The 20909-nt window shown below is 36.0% G+C and overlaps 1 protein-coding gene across 13 annotated transcripts in view; it reads left to right on the plus strand.

Moving 5' to 3' along the window:
- Positions 1 to 20909, plus strand: part of PPFIA2 (PTPRF interacting protein alpha 2) — a 289892-nt gene that overhangs the window by 156234 nt on the left and 112749 nt on the right. For all 13 annotated transcript variants that reach the window (XM_033056917.2, XM_033056913.2, XM_033056914.2 and 10 more), the window contains one exon: positions 18994 to 19095. In XM_033056917.2, the coding sequence (XP_032912808.1) occupies positions 18994 to 19095 (102 nt within the window). The remainder of the gene's footprint in view (positions 1 to 18993; positions 19096 to 20909) is intronic.

Genomic DNA, 20909 nt, shown 5'->3' on the forward strand with positions numbered 1-20909 from the left:
TTTTCTCATGGCTTATGTATTCAGCTAATACTGCACTTGAGGAATAGATAGATCAATTGTGAAGAATTTGATTAGTTAAGATACTTCAAAGTATGGATACCAACTTAGATTTAGATGTGGTGCATGTGCTGGGAGGCTGGTTTCCTCTCATGAATCCTTGATATCTTCTTGTCATGAGATCATTCTGTGCCTCCCCTTGAAGGGCATGATCCCTGCTAGGGAGAGGGGGAAGGGAAGCAAAAATGTGACAAGATTATAGGCATAGAAGCAAAATTGTTTCCACTTTGCAAAATTATCAAAGAAATAAAAATAGCTTGTGCACATTCCAAAAAGTCTTACTGGGTTTCAAAAGTGAGAGAAGTAGCTCTAAAATGATCTATTCTTCCTATTGAATTATGTAATTTAGAATTGATCTTAATGTATTTTGGTCATTTTCGTCAGATGAAAATTTGGTCCTTAGTCTCTTTGACTCACTATTTTGATAGAGCAAAATAATTAGAAAATTAATTAAATGTTATTAGCTTAAGCTTATCCTGGTCTAATTGTGCTTGCAATCTTGAAAAAGGAATTTTACATTTCTATTTAGTTACAAAAGGACTTTTGACATCTTTTTCTAGAAAATATCATTACTGAAGCTTTATTAGGAACTGTAACCTTGGAAATAGCTTTCTTCTAAAAATATCCTCCAATTTAATTATGCATTTTGGTTTGTTCCATAAACAATGTCTTTGATATTTCTCTTAGAGCAAATCAAAATAGAGAACTAATCACTTCAATTCAATTTATTTTAAAATATTAAGTAAACATCAGTATTTGTCTTGGAAAGGAATCAATTTTGATTGATAACTGTATTTGAGGAGATGCAGTTTTTCAATATGTATTTTTTGCCATTAGATCCAGTTGATCAATTTTTGAATTACCTGTGTAGTTGTTTAAAAGAACAAGTTTGTCATAAATTATGTAGCTGTAGCTGTAAAGTCTGTCACAAGTCTATGCAGTCACCTGGTAATCTTTACTCATTTTTCTTTTTTCACACATCTGTTTCAACTCAGAAACCAAATCCAAATGAAATTGCTAAAAGCAGATGAAGGGTAAATTAAAAGTAAGAGGTCAGAATCTCTTTAGTATTTCTGAATTGAGATTTAAGATGTGATCTCTGTGACATAGTCTGTCAGTCTGGTCTCATGACATCCTGCACAGAAGTAGTGTAGCATCCCTGTTAATTTTCCTGTTCTGACATCCCTTTGGGGACAAGACCAAGCTGTTCCAGTGGTAGAGTTTGAAGATCTCATTTAAATCCAGTTCCAGGACCAGCTGTCCAGGTGACATACATCTAGGGGTGGTATCATCATTCAATAGATTTTAGTTACTTCTGCAAAGAAATTATGCCTTAAGGGGTAAGGAGAGAGGTTTTCAGGAAATATCTTGTGGCATAATTCTTTTTTGGTAACTGTGGATGCATGAACTGAATTTGTGTTTTTTAGCTAGTCCAAAAACTCCAAAGGTATCCCTAAAGGCATGTGATTCTCTCCTCTTCATGGCCTTGCCTTGAAATATTCTATTCCCACATGACAAAAATTGTGATATTTTTGTGGTTATTCATTTATTAGTATGTCTGAGGAACAGAAAAGGTTTATACAGAGTTCTATGGAACTTATTTGGCCTGAGCAGAAGCATTTGCCCAAGATCAGGACAAGGAAGGCACAGTAAAGGGCAATGCTATGGCAAAAATTTGGGGATTCCTAACATGGTGAGGGAGTCGGGGACTGGAAGCCCCTGCAGACATCTTTAGTCTTAGATACAGCAGCCATCGTTAGAGTGGGTTTTTTATTCTGCCACTAGTAAGGAGAGCTCCAGCTGACACCTGGGAATGACCAACTGTTCCTGTTTTATTTTAGCTTTATTCCCATTGGTTTCAGTTACTGTTCATGTCTCGACCATCATGTTGTTTGATTGCTTTCCTGCTTGCAGTTCAATGCACTTTCCAGAGCTGCTTCATTTTGCTGGAAAGAAGACCTTACTGTTACTCGGAAGTAGAAATGCATTTCCTGTTTTTGTAGTCGCAGTGTTATTTTGGCATAAAGATGAGCATGGTCCTTGGTGGTCCAAAACTCTACAAAGGAGGTGGCAGCAATCAAAGCAGGGAAGGAGAGCACACACACCACAGAATACGGACCCAGCAGACTCTGGATGCTGCTGTGTGAAAGTGTATCATTCAACTCTCCACAGGGATTGCTATTTGTTTGTCAACCCAGGTGGCTGTGATGTCTGTCTTTTCCCATTCCAGTTGATTTACCTGGAAAATTGATTATGCATTATGTAGCTGAAGCCAATTATCTGTCATGTTGTCATGTTGTCGCTGCCTTGTCCCTCTCAATTTACTGCTTCTTTTTTATACTTAGATTGTAACTTCCTTGGGAAAGAAAACATCTTTTTGTGCTTTCACACAGTAGGATGAAATACTAGGCCTTGAGGAGAGTTTATAGTGCAAATGCATAAAAATTACTTAAAACAAATTTTTTTTTTTTCTTCTTTACATGAAGTGTTATAGCTTAAGAACTGAAGGGAAAGTTTTATTATTTTCACTGGGATCAGCCAAAGACAATGCGCAGTGTATTTGGCCTCTATGAGAAAGTGTTTCCAAGTATTGTACTTCTGATGGCAAACCTTTCCAAAGCACTGTAGATGTGGACTGATATATTTGGATTTATTAATATTTTAGAACTACATGCAAGTACCAAATTTCTGTGTCAAGTTTTGATAGCTTAGTCCTTTTCCCTTCTAAAGAAGTTTACTAGTGGTGGACTCCTAAGCCTGAGTGACTTTTGAAAGAGACATTTGAAGTCACTGCACTGGGCATTTCTGGTTGTTAAGAGTGAATGCATAGGTTGAAGTCAGCTTGAACCTGTTCCTCTCCTCAAAGCCGCTTTTTCTGTTTGCTCAGTATTTATAATTGTTGGGTTGACCCATATATACAACTCCCCCACGCTGATCTGTCTGGCCCAGGAAAAGAAGTCATTCTGTTATTTTAGGAAAGTCCATGTACACAACAGGTTGACCCTCAACTGACACAACCATTTATCTGTAATAAAGGCCACCCACTGGTCCCCTTGGTGTTGAGGTAAATTCCCATATGATAGCTGGGACTACTTCCAGAATTCTTTTTTGATCTTCATGGATTTATCATCCTTGTCTGTCTTCTCTGAGCTTTATTTCATGGTGGAGGTTCACTGATCAATCACACAGAATTGGCAATATTGCAAATGACAGCAAATATTCTTGGAAGAACAAAAACAGGTTTAGCAATTTGTATGTACATTTATCCCTTTTTCTTTAAAAAGTCCAGTTAAACACATTCAGATAATAAAGATTAAGTTTCTAAAATTCATGGCTTTAGTCAAGTCTTCTGGAATACAGAAGTCCTAATGTGGAAATTTCATCAATAGATAAAAAAAAATTATGATACTGCACAGAGTATGGGAGAAGAAGGCATCAGTCACATGAATGATTCTCTCCATTAATTTATTAGTTCTCTAATAACCAAAACAGGGATTTGGTTTTAAATATTTTATAAAGATATCCATGAAATACTATTCATTTATTACAGAGAATAATTTAAAATAACTTATTTAAAAATTAGAATATGTGTAAGTTCCTAGGCATACTATTATCTCAAGGTCTAGTGAACTTTTCATGCACATATGTTCATACAGTTCATACATAAGCTATGCATTAACAGACAAAATTTTTAAAATCTCCTCATAATTTGAAAATCAAGTTGAATAGCACCCCAAGGCAAAAGAGAAAATAAAACCTTATGCAAAGCTTAACAGGATGAGAGGGCAAGGATATTTTCAAGTATTATATTTCTACAGTTATGGGCTTGCTTGTCTGTTTATATAAAGTGAAAAAAATTATAGCTTTTTTCTACCCTCTATATTTGCAAAATTTCCTCATTCCGTTCTCCTGCCTGAGAAAGTGGGGTCTTTTTGAGCTGAGAAAGTGTTTTGATATGATTGCAATGCTTTGGGGTCTACTTTGTTTGGAGTTTGGAGAGAGGATGGGTTTGGGGCTTTTTTAATAAAGGTCTAAGGGGGTAATGGACACTGAAATTCTGTCACTGCACTTTAATTATTTTAATAATTTTTTTTTCCTCTGTTTTTTTTTGGCCACTGAATGCAGCTGAGAACTCCAAAATTTAAAGGATTTAAATACATGGAATACATTGCTCTCTTAGGGCATAGGACATATATATTTCACTTTTTAAACAAAAAACATTTCATTTTTTAAATAGAAGTTACTCTCATAACACCATTACTAAAATCTTAAATAATAAAGGCTGGAAATGGAAATTTTAGACAAGACACGGCTTTACAGAATTTTGAAAACCAATTGATTCAAATGAGATGAGAAGGAAAAGAGGTGCTGCAAGGTTATTTTCAGTTCTGTAATGTGAACTGATTTTCTTGCATGCCAGTAGAGCTAAAATAGATGACCACCTACATAAATATCTTTAGGACTTTTAGTAATATGATGGTTGCATGCTTAATATAGCACAGGCAGCAAGCCTTTCAGTGCACCAAGTCAGATTTCCAGTTCATCAAGCAGGTCGAGAGACTGCAGGGTGCTCTGCCCAAATTTATGGAGACAGTCGTTACCTTCCCAAACTGATTTAGCACTCAGAAAAGGATTTTTCCTACCAGCTTACCCACAGACAGCTTACAGACAAACTATGAGATAGCTGTGGTACGTGTGACAGAGCTGAAGCTGGGCTGAGCTGTAGGTACATGGCTCCAACTGAGACAGTGTTTTATGGGCAGCTAGGAAGCAGACTTCGGGTGGTAACAACACTTTGGAGACTTCTCCAGAGAGTACCAGTAATTTCACGATTATAAACCGCACCATTTTGACTAAAATTTTGGTCCGAACCCAAAGTGCGGCTTATAATCAGGTGTGGCTTATATATGGACAAAGAATGAAAAGTTGCTGTTTTAGTTTGGAGGACAGGTGTCTGTTAAGAAAGGCAGGAACTTCTCTTTGAAATGGAGAATGTAAAACCCCTCCCTCCAAATTATTATAATTTTGAAATCAAGGGGCTTTCAGGCAAAAAATATGGGAATTAGGAATAACAGTTCTTTTCTAGGGAAATTAAAATAGAAATACAGTACCACAAAGGAGCAAACTCCAAACCCTGACAAAGTCAGAGTACAACCTGACACCCTGTCAGGCAGGGTGTTGGTAGCAGTCCCATTAAATGGTGGCTGCATCCTCCTGCAGTGACAGATGTGATTCAGCTGAAGCAGTGCTCCTGTACAAGGTGCAGTTTCCCTCTGGAGGTCCAGTGGTGATGTGGAGAAATCCGGTTTTCCTCTGGAGTCCAGTGGAGAAAGGGGCTACCTTAGTGTCCCAAAACCTTTGTTTTTATCTTGGTAAAAAATGTTGGGCTCTTCCCCCTGGCTGGAGTAACTTCCAATGTGATGCAGTAATTTTATCAGTCCCACAGTGGGACTCAATGGCCATTAGCAGACAATGACTCCCTGGAGGAAGGATGGGTTGTGAAAAGATAAAGAACAATGCCCTGCCTGGTTTCAATGGATGGCCCATTAGCAGAATATCTGCCGCTGAGATAAAGATCACTGCCCCCACCCTCAACAGATGGTGATAGAATAGATACCTTTTTTCACACACTGTATGGTAACATGCACCTTATAATCGTGAAATTACTGTACTTTGTTTCTTATTCCTGGGATTCTTTCATTTCTCCTTGTCACAACCCTTGTCAAACAATATAAATTTACAAGTACTGAACTAGGTGTCTGAAGCACATATAACCCACATATTTTGGCTGTATGCTAAATACATTCTAGACAACTATCTTTTTGTGATGACACAGATTTTAGGGCTTCAGGCTGAGAGGATTATGTCTCTAAATCAAAGTTTGTGAGGTACAGAATGATTACTGTAATTACAAGTTTGCTTCACTATACATAACTAAGTCCCACTGGTTCTTTTTTTTCACCAGTGCAAGAGCACATACATTCCCCAGAGAATGGAGAACTAGTGAGGTATCATTTTCTGCAGGATTTGTGATACTGTTTTAGTCTAAGTCTAGCTTTTTATGAGATTTAAACATATCTGGTGAGAGTATTTAATAGTCTATATGTTTGCATTTGTGATTTTGCATGAATTTCACTAAAATACTACCTTAGGAAGATAATTTTTATTTTCTATCCCCTTCATATGACTCCATCATATTTTGTGGTGGTAACAGTGATCCTAAACAGAGCTTTCCTGAGCAGAAGTGCTCAAAATTGTCCTGAGCATTATCATATGTGTTTATTTAGTTATCAGTAGAAACAATGTAGTAAAAGGGGGCAGATGTAACATTGAATTGATAGTAATTTGGTAGAATAATGAACTTCAAAGGGAAACAGGAGCTCTGAAGAACCTCAAAGGTAACTAGAGTTGTTTGAAGTGTAACTTTTGTTTAGAGTGCTAGATCTGGATCAGCAAATATGATTAATTTTCAAAGTGACAGTCCCACTTCAAACAAGCCTAACTGTTTCTGAAGTATGTGTGGGAAGATTAGGTAGCAAACCTTCCCCTGGCACTGTCTTGTAGTAAATATTCTAAATAGAACTTAAATAAATAAATCTGCGTTTGTCAATTTCTGTTTTTTCCTTTTTATGGAGAAACATGGATAGTGTTAGGTGGAGTCGTCTAAATTATTTGAAAAATGAACAAAACTTACTTGTAGTTCAAATATTGTGTAATGTTTATGTGAGGTGATCATACACCTACGTGGGTAGGTCGTCAAATCACACACAACAAAACTCACAGATGTGCATGCATTTGTCATCAGAATAGATAACTCACCACTTCAAACAAGTCATGGACTATGTCCAGTTGGGGTACTGTTCTTCTGGAAGTCATGCTGTTCTCCTGCATTGCACAGGCACTGTTGATACCTGAAGGACTAAATAACAAGGTGTGGATGAAGACGCATTAATTACCTGGGCTCTGAGCAGAATCTGCCTCTGGTCCACCTACCTGTCCAGTGGGCAGCTAAAGAATGTGTTGCTAACGAGGCTGTATTTTGATGTAAATGTCTTGTTTATTGAACACCGTCATTGGAGTCCTATAGAGCTCCCAATTAGCAGTATTTTATATGTTGAACTATTGCTTTGTTATGATCTGATTATTAAGAGATACCTCTGCTCAAATTAAAGTGCAAACAAGATCATCTGCCAAAGTCAATAATATGGACTTTATTAAACAGTAAATGTGAGTGAGAGAGCTAGAAATAGGAGATGAGAAGGGGAGAGCAGAGTGAGAATTGAAACACTTCAAGGAGTTTTATATCAACTACCTTGTAGTCTTAAAAAAAATAGATGCCAGCATCTGAATGTTAACATAATTTTGAGATGTTTTATTATTCCTTTATTTCCAATAAAGGCATGGAGGTTAATAAGAGCTTGTTGCTTATACAATTTCTAATACAGAATACACCATTCCTTAATTTGGTTTTCTTGGCATCTGTAACTACATTGTGTATTTTTCCTCAGGACAAAGTCTATGTCAGTAATTACCAATTCATCATATTTCCTGATGAAGAACATCTGTCACTAATTATCTTGTTTTCACCACTGAAATTTTTAAATTTTATTGCAATAGTGTAGACAAAATGAAAGATTGCTGTTAAAATTTTCAGTATATGAAACAAGGTAAAGAGTATATCCCAAGCAAAATTGTAATTCCTTAATGAATATATATTTGTAATTTGTGAATATTAGCTATCTCTTAACTGGACTAACTGGGAAGAGAGCACGTTAACATATGAAGAAAAAAGTCACATATTTTCAGTTATCCAACTGAAAGTAGATTAGTGAAATCCATGGCTTAAATTATCTCCAGCACACACATCAAAAAAGTACTATATATAAAGACAGTATCATCACAGTATGTTTACACTGTGGTCATCTAAGTTAAGGATCTACAAATCCTTAAGATCTAAGGATCTGCAAATAAAGTGGAATTTACAGCTGTGAAACCATATACACAGATTCATTGTTGTGGACTCAAAAAATGGAAGTATCTTCCAAATGTCATTTATCCCACCTTTGTCCATGGAAACAAGACCATAAGCCCTCACATCTGCCTCAGTTGTCAGTGAAAGTGTCACCACACCATTCCTGCATGGCCAGGCTTGTTGCTTAGTTATTCTTACAGAGGGTTTTCCTAACACTGCACTGAACTGCTTTGGCAGCAGTTTAACCTTGTTGTGCCTTGGGACACTTGTCTTGTTGTCTTCCCTAAGAGCCAAAGCTGCATAAGGTTCCAGTTGAACACCGGCACCTAGAAAAATGGGATAATTGCATAATTGCTACCAATTTGTACTTCGTATTTCCGACCTTTTCTCTCTTTTCTTTTTCTTTTTTTTTTGGGGGGGCGGAAAGGGGGATGTAAATATTATTACCCACAAGGTTACCAAGTTTGAAGTGATCCCTGATGACCAGTTTTATTTGGGAGTTTAATTTACTTCTCAGAGTGAAGCTTTAGTTCTGCTGGGACAGTTCAGACCAGAAGCAGCCATCTACAGTGCAGAAGAGGTAGCATTCCCAATTGTCTTTATAGAAACCCTACAGAGAAAACAAAAACAGGATTCCAAAAAAGGTGCGGTTCCTTCCAACCCAAAAGATATAAATGGATATAAAAGATATAAATGATATATCAATTATATCCTAAAAGTACATTTATTCAATTTTGCTGTTCTTGGGTGACCAGCTTGGATGTAGAGCATCTAATATTTGCATCCTCAAGGATCCATTAGCAATTATTCTTGCCAGGAAAAGATCAAAGTGGATTAGTAGATTCTGTAAAAATCTTCCCCTGGGGAAAAAAAAAAAAAAAAAATCACCTCAAACTTTTAAACTTGATTATTTTTTTTCTTTTGTTAGAATCTAGTATGATTAATATTCTGAAGTCTGGAAGTTATTCAAAATAATAGAATTAAGCATGTTTGTGCTTTTTTCATGCTCCTTTTTTCCTGTAGTTTTACACTGAGGAAATTCATGAAAAAAATTGGAAACTGGAAAACAGTAAAATTCTGGGAAAAAAAAAATTAAAGTATTAAATTATTTAATGTTAATTATGTGGTGTAAATTCTGAAAGGAAAAAAAGTATGATTTTACTGTGGAAGGAAGGTAGGGTTCTGAATCAGAACAGGGAACTTGTTGACCTATTAATAATAACTGAATGTGTGATCATGGATAAAATTTACCCAGAGACAATGCTGAGAAAGCAGAGGAGACAAGTGTCAGGACAGTTACACAAAATGAGAGAGAAGAAAAGGTCATGCTGTATTTTGTCAAGTTTGCCTGGAAGAAAACAACAAGTTGCTCTGGGGAGAAGTAAATTGAAGTCAGGAGAGTAAAGAGTTTGGAAAGTGAGTCAGAGATGATAAAAACAACTAGACTAGGAATCTGGAACTGGCACCAAAAAAAGCTGCACATTCCTGATTCTACATTATAATAAAAGACCTATTCTGTTTACTGGTAAGTATGTGTTGCTTCTTATAGTCACCCTTCATATATCCTGTCAGGATTTATTTTAGATTATTTCTTAGGGCCATGTACTGACCTCAATCTGCCTTATCATAAGGGTTGTATGTGTGCAATGATGTGCTGCAACCATTGTACAGTCTGTAAAGCACTTCAATAATTTGCATATTGTCCAGGCTTTTTCTTTTTATAACTTTGTGTTTATTTTAAATTTGGGAGGGGAAAAAAAAATAAATAAAAGAAGGATTGTAAGCATAAAGCATAAAATCAGACTGTGCTGGCAGTGGGAAGTTGTAGTCTTGTATTTCAATGCAGCAATTTATTTTGTGCTGATGCTACTGCTCTGCAACCATTTCACATCTTTAATAATTAAATATCTGGAAAAATATATAACTGATTAATCAAAATGAAATTAATCCAATTTTCCGTAAAATTATTTTAAAATCAGTCAGAGTCTGTTATTTGAGACCACATTTTGCTCTTTTTATTTTGTGATAGGTGAAAATTTTTGCAACTGTGGAGGAGTAAATTGTCATCAGATTTTATGCAGTACATTTAATCAATCAAGACATATTGATATAAATATGTTTTATGCTAAAGGACATAACTTGAATATTATTATATGCTTTAGTTTGCAACCTAGCTATATCTGCAAATTATTTAGGCAATTCTGAGAAAAAATGAATATGAATAACTGTAAAACCAAGACCTTAATTATTAAATGGAAAAAAGTTGACGATATAATTCCCGTTATTATATATCAGACTAGTTTCCGTACTACAATAGTATGATTTAGGGAAATAATCCCTACAGTTGCAACTAATGACACTTTCATCCCTCTTCTGGAAAGTGTGTTGCCATAATCTTGCATATGAGTAATAGTTCTACAAAAAACAGTCCAGTGTGTATAGTAAAACATTCTGAACACACATTGTAAGCCAATGTGCAGTTTCATCCTACACTGTATATAAGGTGATGAGCTTTTTAGAAGTCATACACCTGAATTACACGTTCGGCTTTATTATGTTTACAACGTTTATATGAATGATGTTTTATTCCATCCCTTTCCAGTACTAGTTTGACAGATGTTTAATTTACTTATAGAGCCTCTGTGCCTCAATGTTCCCATCAGTCAGGGGCAAAGCACTAAAGACACAGTTAGTGTTATCTGAAAGTAACAGGGTGGGTTACTGTGATTCACTGTGATATCTGTTCCAAACCAAACCAATCTAGTTTACATGATTTGCGAGACAAGAGACCTTTAAGTTTTCAATCTGCTATTTTTACGGGGAAAGAAAAAAGACTGTAAGCTCATTGTTGTTCATAAATATGGGGAAATGACTCATTTGGTATAATTGGGTTGACTATATTATAACAAAAATATTTTAAAGTATCAAAAGCTATATTTTTATCATTATTAAAATATCTGCTTTTTTAAAGGGGTAAAGACTGTCAAGTCCTTTGAAGCTTCAAGCTTTATAGCCTAATACTAGGGATTACAAATAAATTACACTGAATTTTTCTCATCTGCTATCTTGTGCTTGAGACAGTTTTTTAAGCTTTTGTCAACTCACATCTATTATCATAATCTTAAGAGTCTCAGAGAACATAAGAGATTCTAGTAAAAAAAAGAAAAATCTGTTGTTAATTACATTATGCCTTTCCCCCCCTTTTCCTTCTGTTTTATTGTAACTGTGTTTCAACAGACCAATACCTGCTGGGTGGACGTTATTCTTCAGAAAGCATAAATTTTATAGATCAGTACGCAATAGATAATACAGAGCACCAAATTTAAATTATTTAAATAGAACTAGGAAAATATGAATAAGCCAACTGATTGCATACTTTATTTTGCAGTGTTCCATTAAAAATAATTTAACTGTGAAGAAGCCAGGAATGCCAAGCTAATTTGGGAAAGAGATTTGTGTTTGGCTGTGTAGTACTGATCAGAGAATTATATATGGATCATGTTTGTGGTTGTATTGCTAAAACCATATGAATTATATTCATATTATTATTGCCTTAGATTCAAGTGAAAACTACCATAGCATAAATCTTCTGTCTGTAGTGTCAGATTTCTTCCTGAAGTAATCCTGTGTGGGAAAATCATTGCCAGAAACTGAGCTATTGCCATAATACTCATGTTGTTGTGGACATTCTTTTTGACTTCAAAAATCTGGTGGAATTTATCTTTATATGGCAAGTGTGTACTAGCAAAATTTGGCAGATTACATCATAAGTCCTGACAGTGGTTTGTTCTTCCCATTATCTTTGAATTTCCCATTGTTTAGAATGGCTGTCATATCAACTGACATATAAACAGATGCATTTAAAGCCTCTTTCTGATTGAATTTTGACATATAATTTTGAGTACTGTGGTACTCTTGTTCTAAAAAATCATGAAAGCAACATGATACAGCTGGTGAATTTAGTTGACATTTCTATAAAATTCAGGTTACATAGGTCACAAAGCTACATGAAAATATCTATGTCCGTATATATTTAATAAGTTTGAATTCTCTTAATCAGATACATACATTTTATCTAGCATAGTCCTCAGTTCTCTATTATTATTTTGGGTTCTTTTGTAGAAGCAAGTGTTTGGGACTTTTTCTGTGTATATTTTTTCAGGTACTGAAAGTGTATTTGAGTGTTTTTCTGTTTGCTCATAAAAGCACTTATATCTCTCTTACTCTGGGAGCACAGTCATCACAGTAAACTACTTATTCACAGTAGCAGACCATGCACAGAGAGACTACTAGATTGAGGTGGTTTCTTCTGCCTAGGAGCCAATGGCTGAATAAGTAAATATTTACAAGACTTAGTTCAAAATCTGACATAGATTCAACTGATTATTTAAGAAAGGAATTCTTCTTGATGGAAAGCTATTAACAGTTCTGCATTTGCCAGATTTTGTGTTCAGTGAATATATAGGAATTATCAGTTCTTACAGATATTTACAGGGGATCTGAGCCTCTGAAATGTTTTTCCTTTCTTTCAAGAGCATTGATTGTGTGCTTCTGTGTGGGTATAGCTACACATTTAAAAAATTCAGTCTCTGCCACATTTCTGGAAAAAAAAAAAAAAGAAGTTAAAAATGGGGACTTGAGTTACTGAATGTAGTGGTTTTCAGCTCAGATGGAGATGAAACACCACAGCACTGCTCACTGAATCTCCCCTCTGTCAATCCCCCCACCCTGGTGGAGTGGGGAGGAGAATTGAATTAAAATTTGTTGAAGAGCAGTTTAATAAGTGAAAATAAAGTAAAATGCAATAATAATGATGAATAAGAATACAAATAGAAGAAGAAGAAGAACAACAACAACAGGAACAAGAAGAATGGGAAAAAAACAAGTGATGCACGATGCAGGTGCTCACCACAAGCTGACCAATGCCAGACTCCCCTTCCTGAACCCAGATCAGACACCCTTTCAGCAACTCCCTCCATCTTGTATGCTGGGTATTGCGTTCTGTGGTGTCTCTTTGGTCAGTTAGGTCACCTATCCCAACTGTGCTCCTCCCCAGTTTCTTTGGTATGCCTCCTGGCAGAGCATGACAAAAGGGACAAAAGAGGGTCCTTGACTTAGGATTGGCGCAATTTAGCCAAAAAATCAAAACATCAGCATATTATCAACATCATTCTCATTTCAAATCCCAAACACAGCTCTGTAACAGCTACTGGGAAAAATTAACTCTACCCTAGCTGAGAGCTGGACACGCAGTTCTCTCTCTTAGATAACCAAAATCTTGTTGTTGTCTTAGAATAATCAAATAGTGGTTGGACAGGGCTCTAAAGTCATTGAGTCAAATTGTTAACCCAGCACTGCCAGGTCCACCACTAAATCATGTCCCTAAGTGCCTCATTCACACATTTTTTGAATGCTTCCAGTGACGTTGATTCCACCACTTCCCTGTTGACTTGTTTCCTAACATCCAGTCTCTTCATCTTCCTTTGTCAATTAATGGAACTCTCAGGTTGTGACACTTAAACCTACTTCCCACATTTTAGATGTCTTGCAGACCACTAAGCAACCCAAAGCAGTGCTGGTAAATCCTTGATAGTTTGAAACACAATTAATGTCTATGTAAGAACCACTGGAAGAACCACTGTCTCTAAAGAAGAATTATTCCCTATCTATGTAAGAGTGGTCTGAGTCAAAACAACACTCAGTTCATATTAAAGCCAAATTAATTCAACATGATGTGGCCAACCCACATCATATGGTGGTAATTTTTTGAAGGGGTGGTAAAAAATAAATTCCGGTGCCTAAAAATGTGGAAGAGACTAAATCAATTTTACATTTATTTGTGGAGAAGTGTAGGAAACACTCTAGACCAATATCATAGTGCAAACTACTCTGATTTTTAAAAAGACTAATTCAGAGACTACTCTACAGTTTGGAAAGTTTTGCTTTTATGTATGAAGAGATCAATATTTTAGTCCTGAGAACCAAACAGATTTCCATTTTTCTTCCCCAGGTCCTGTTATAATACAGTATTTCAGGGTGCATGTCCAACCTAAAACTTGTGTGCAAATGAGCTCTCATTTTGAGCAGCAATGTAAAGATGAACATTTTAGACAACTGACACCAAACCCATGTGTTTGAATCATAGAATCATGGAATTATTGAATGGCTTGAATTGGAAGGGACCTTAAAGATCATTTAGTTCCAATCCCTATCATGAGCAGGACACCTTTCACTAGACCAGGTTTCTGTAAGCCCCATCAAACCTGGCCTTGAGCACTGCTGGGATGGGGAAAATCTTGCATTCAACCTAGTTTAGAATCAAGGAATATTTATTATTACTTCTCTGTAGCAAGAAGATAAACAGTGAATTATGTCCAGAATTATTTTGCATTTTGTTCTGATAATAAGAGTCAACAAGGATGAAACCTGTGTTCTGTCAAAATTGCTAAAATAAATCCTTGGTAATTTAAAAGGCATGGAGAATTTCCAAGAACATTTCCAGTGACAGAATTATAAGAAAAGAAAGAAGATACCCTTTTCTTTTGTCCCCTTCACACACAAATGGATTGGATGAAAACTTAATATATAAAAGGTTAAAACTCTGAGGGAATTGTAGTAGTGATTTCTTGTGTTAAATGAATTATATCTAAATTTGTAGGAAAGCAAATTGGTTGACATAGCTTGTGTTGAATGTAAAATAGAAATTATAAACCCCTACCATTCTTTTTCCACACAGAGATTAGTTCACTCACTCATTCCTGAAATGAACTGTGGTTCAATGACAGCAAATCCTGAGGAGGAGGTTTTAAGTTGAATCCCAGTGTCTCCAAAACTGAATTTTATGTTTTTAATTTAGTTTTTGTTATTGCTTTCACAAAATATCAGTATTTATTTCAGTAATTTTTGTGGGGGTGCTGAGAGACTGTGTTTTCATTTCAGCTCAATTTGGACTGGATCATATTCTGAGCAATTGAGCATCAGACATACGAGATCTCATAATTTCTGTGGCATACCCTCTACTTGGAGACTAGTTATGAGTGTTTTAGGTGTTTTTAGTAATAAAAAATAAACATTGAAGGCCTTTCCTGGGAACAACAAACAATGAAAGCAGGATTTCTTGAGCCAGCCCCTAGAGGAAGAAATGTAATGCTAAGAGAGCTGTAATATGCCTCCCCTGCCCAGTCCTGCTGCCAGGCAGCACTGCCAGCATTCCTGTCCCGATGGCATCCCACTCAGGCACCCTCCAGCCCCTGCTCCAGCTGTATTTCAGCTGCTTCACCAGGGAAGTCCTTGCATTTTGTTTATTGGTAACTCCTAGTGGTCCTTTTAGTGGCTACAGATTTCTGTTGAATTAGTTTTCAAGGCTTAATTTCATAGGCCAAGTGTTAAGAGAAAAAGACAAGCAGTAGTTACAACAGGCTCTGAGATTGTGTTTATTCAGATGGAGAAAACAATGCTATTTCTCAGATAATTTATCTTGAAAAAAATTGCAAACATCTTGATCATGGTATAGTATAAAACCAGTGCAATCAACTGAATTATTTTCAGAGTTTTAATTCACTTCAGTTCTTAATTAGCTCTACTGCCATACAACTTCTATATGAGCTTTAAGAGTGCAGTTGTGCCTGTCAGCTCCTATTAGTTATGCAACAGATATTATCTTCAGGGCTCCCAAAGTATGACTGACTGTCGTGGTCACTGACCATGCAAGATTTCTGCTGTAATTCCAGATGACAGTATTCCCTTGATCCCTGTATATATATACAAGGGAATTGCATGGGCAGAGGTCATAATCATCACATGTCATTTATTACATAACAGGGTGTAATGTTAAAACAAAAATATGCTTTGCTTAGCATAGAACCTGTGGGGGAAAAAGTATTTCCTGGAGCATTGGTCACAGGGATATCTTGGATAAATAGGTTATTTTAAAAATAAGTTTTACATATCATTTTGGAACTATTATGTGCAAGTTGTGACTTGTTATCCTAGTTATTAATTTATAAAAACAGATGTGACAGAAATAATAATTTGTAAAGCTCTAGGGGAAACTCCATTTACTCAGAAACTTTCCCTGTAAAAGGCTTATGATATAAACACAAGGAATAAAGCCCTCTTTCTGTCATCATTCAGCTCAGAGAATTCCAAGCTCTTCATGAATGAGCAGTCTCTAGTACTTCAGATGAAGCTGGCCACTTGAGCTCCAGACATATGAAGAGGTGACTGCTTGTCGTAAGTGCTTGCACTGCAGGTGTGTCAAAAGCACAGAGAAATTTCAGAGAGCAGCACCAGTGTCTGAATAGTTTATAGGCTTAAAAGGACAATGTTGGCCACTCAAGTAACAAAGTCTAAAACACTGGACACAGGTGGCCGAGCTAAGGTAGATGCTAATAGATGTTATAAATATAAACTGAAGATATTTGGAGGCTGAAAAAAAACATTTTATCAGGTATGGGACTCTCTGGGAGCAGAATTTTGAGTAATGATTTACTTAAAAGCAAAGGAAAACTTACACTGATGACCAGACAAAATTACCCTAAGAATAAACTCCATGCTACTCAGCAAACCAGTAGGAACTTCATTCCTTTGTTATTTGAGATTATATTGACCAAAGCATTAGAGATTGTACTGGAAGCAGGCTTGCCTTGGCAGCACAAAGATGTGCAATTTGATAGACATAACTTTTTTATTTGCAAGGAAAGTAGCAAATGCATGTTACCAGACCGGTGTGCCTTACTGTAGTTCAGAACTCAAACTGTAAGTCACCAGATGACATTTGTTATCCTTTCCACCACCTGTCACCCATCCGGATGCCCAAGCATATGCCAAAATGTCTATTTTAATTCCAGCTGAAGCAATACCAAGAAATGAGAAAACATTAACAGCAACAACATACTCCATAGGTTACAATGAAAGTTTATTCTGTGACACTCTGAAAGTGTTATAGACACTAACCCATGAATGTGCAAATTAGTAACAAGGGTTCCACCCAGGAGGGCTGTAGAGAAATATGTGTTTATGTGTGATTTTGTGCTTCAAAATTCAGATTCAGTGTGAGTGGAGATCATTAGCTTTCTATTAACTGTGACTTTTTGTTCAGTATGTAACATTACTTATAACCTTAGGGACAGAAGATCTTTTTTAAAAATATCTGAACAGAATAACACTGCTGGACTGGGAGTTTCTGAACCCTAATTTAAAACCTACAGGCAGAAGGTTTAATGATACTTTTGAAAAGCAAGGGAGGAGCATTTCAGTGTAAATCTCATTTTCAAAGCTAAGCTAAGGGTTTTAACATCAAAGTGTACTGTGTAGCCTTAAATGTACCTGAGGATGTAAAAAGCAAATACTGTTTAGAAGGTAGGACACAAAGCATCATTATATGGTTCATGTGACCAACAGCCAGTGTCTAAAACAAAATCCATTGAGGCTATCAGAACAACACTCTCTTTCTTACCATGCAATTTGCATGGAGATCTACTGTGCTTCCAGTTCCAGCTGCAAAAAAAATAAATTTAAAAAAACCCAAAAAAACCCAAAAAAAACAACCCACCCTTCGTTACATGTTTCAGAACATCAATTGAAAATTATTTGAATAACTTTTTAATATATAATACCATATACTGTTAACTATTTAAAGACGACTAAAACAGAATGGGACTAGGAATTCCCACCAAAGTTCTGCTGAACACCTATTTAGTTCAGATAAAAACTGCTTTCCACAGCTTGAAGAGAAGCAGCAAACAAAGCCCTTTTGAGATCATCACTAGCTTTTTTCTTAAATAAGGAGATTTAGTCTCAGCTTCATCCTACTGGCTAAGAAAATAAACCACCTGGACATGTTTTTTTTCTTGAACCACTTTCTCTTGGAGTGCAGTTTAACTGCTTGCTTGTGGGCTGATGGGCTCTTATGCACTGACTATTCTGGTCAAATTAAAATCAACCTAATATTTAAAAATATGTACACATCTTTGTTAAACAGTAATGCTGTTCAAGACTTAATTTTTCTCAAAACATCATCACAAGTCTTAAAGACTTTTCATCCTTTACCTTACTGTGTTTGTGAAATAGGTAGCGTCTTTTTTCTGTAAAGGATAAAATTAACCACTACAGCTTAGTATATCTTATGCCTGCCAAAATAAACACATACTGAGTTAAACCTTTTCCTTATTGAAATTAATGACAACTCTATGACTGACCTTTGTATAGACAAAAATTTATGTGTATTGCTGAAGAGTTGCAGCAATGGTACATCCAAGACGTTTTAATAGAAGTTTTGACAAGTAAAATATGCTTTTCAGAATACCTGTTAGTTGCATGCATAAAACTTAACATCAGGAACAGCTTAAAATTCAGTTTCATTTTATCTTGTTAATTCATAGGAAATTCATTCCAACTAAAAAAATATTGTTCTGAGTCATCACAGCCTTTCAATATAGTGACTGAATACATTTAAATAGCTAACTTCAATATCAAGTAACGTATTTTTTTCGCAACTCATATATTGCTTATGTTAATCTGATATTAGGTAGATTTTGATTAGTGAATACCTTAACTGTCTTCTCACATGCCATATTGCAAAGGCTGCCTAATGGAGTGGCAAGAATGCTCCTAAGTGGGTATGTTGAGTTGAACTTCCTTATGTGTGAAATGTGGTGTCTCTGTTGCTATGAAATTGGCCACTTTTGTTCTTCTGGTGTGGTTCTGATAGCTTATGTATGGGAGATATTGCCATCATTTTTAATCTTCTTTTTTTTTTCTAAACTTAAATCAGTAGTTACCTTTTATTAGCTAAGTCTAGCCTTGAAATGATTTTGGTAGATACTGAAGCTTATATATGCTATTTTAGTTTGTGTTGATGATTTCTAACTATTTTTAAAATGCTCAAACTCTAGAATGCACATGGAGTTAATTATCCTAGTGCTTACCTCTTGAGTAACTGCATATGTAATTTTATTCCACAGGAATTTGCTGCACTGACAAAAGAATTAAATGCATGCAGGGAACAGCTGCTTGAAAAAGAGGAAGAGATTTCAGAACTAAAAGCTGAAAGAAACAACACAAGAGTAAGTACACAGCAGACCTTTTCTGGATATCATGTGTGGGTAAACTTACATATAAATCTAGATCTTCATTTCTAGGAATAAGAAGACAAAAATCCAGCATTTTCGTGAGTGAAGGAGATTCTAAGTGGCAGGACACACCTGCCATGCCAGAGTCCTGAAGGAAATGAGTGTATTAGCCAGATATATTGCAAACAATTAAAATTGTAGGAGATTTAATATGTAACATGGTAAGGTCATTCAATTTAAATGTCTTTTAAAGCAAGGGACTCGTGCTGAGTAGCCTGCACATATCCTCATCTCTTATCAAGGCAAAAGGCGGGTTAAAACAGACAATCAGTTTTGCCTTGGATTTGATCTGAATAAGGAGGAGATGAAGGCTGCCACACATACCACAGGCAGTCTGTTGTGTAGTCTACATGCAGCCTTGTTACCCTTGAAGTAAGTGGCATTTGCTGTATAGCTGAGTGGGGACAAGATTCTATCCTGAAATGTATCGTGTTCTGCTTCAATCAGAAGATACTATTCTGTCTGGGAACAAGAATATATCATACAGCATCTTCTGAAAATTCTCAAATGATGGACAGAATTTTTTTCAGAATAAAATAATTTGCACATAAAAGTGTCTGGACAAACCAGAATTGATCTAGTAACACAGGAAGGTAGCAGAGGAGACTTTATGATGTTTGTGGAAAGGTGTGAGAAAAGAGATGGAGCAGTGCCAGATCAGGTGGGAGACAGGCTGGTAGTGCACATACAAAATAGATCTCGAGGCTGAACACCAAGAATGATTTCTCATATGCATATTTTGTTCTTTTGTGATCTGTGTAACTTTACCAATTTTCTTAATAAACTAATAGCATTTTGCATGCTCAGCTAACATCTCTTCTTTGTCAGCTAATTTGCATTTTAAAGAGAATCTAACAATATATACCAAAAGACCTGAGAGAGAGCCTTTCTCTCTGCATTCTTCTCCCCATCTATAGCACCAAAGTGCCATAGCATTCAGAAATTCAAGGCAGGACACATGAAACAAATGCCTACAAAGAGGCAAAGTTGACCCATCTACCTCTATGGTTTTCTGGATGTTCAGGAGATGATCACATTTAGTACAAAATTCTTAGAGATGATGGGTTTGGAAAATTTTATGGGAGGTATAGATGAGAGCTACTTTTTCTCCTATTAATTAATTAACTAATTAATTTTTAGAAACATGTAGGATTTGCACTGCATTTTCCAGGTTTAGCAAATCATGTCAGCTGAAAAGAAGTCTGAAGACTTTCTATAGCTGCTTAAATTATCAGTGACTCCTACATGTGTATTATTTTAGAAATTAAAAAAATTCTTTATCCATTTCACTGCAAAGTCCACTGAACACCAGCTTTAGTGTGTTAAAACTGCAGTGCACCAGTATCTAGTGTGGGTCTGATACAAGCAGTGCAGACTAGCAAAAATTCTAAGACTAAACTTAGTAGCCAAAGATAGTCACTTGCCAAAGAACTGTAAGGGAAAAGGAAGTTGACTCAACTGCACTTCATCTCTTAAGTCAGACAGATCTCTGTCACAGGCAGTTTCTTTGCAGAGCAAGAAGCTTAAAGATCATCCATTTTTATGTTTCTTGGGCTGTATAAAAGAAAAATTGGCAAGAGGTTTTCCAAGAGAACTAATATCAACAAATGGGAGTTACTGTGCTGTAATCCTTGCAAGTTAAAATTACTAAAATTGTTAAATACTTGTGTTTTCAAAATGAGGACCATAATGTTTAGGCTATGAAAAAACAGGGAATGCAGGAGATGCTACAGCAAACAATGGGAAGA

The sequence above is a fragment of the Catharus ustulatus genome, chromosome 4, assembly GCF_009819885.2.
Source record: "Catharus ustulatus isolate bCatUst1 chromosome 4, bCatUst1.pri.v2, whole genome shotgun sequence".
NCBI classification, from domain to species: domain Eukaryota; kingdom Metazoa; phylum Chordata; class Aves; order Passeriformes; family Turdidae; genus Catharus; species Catharus ustulatus.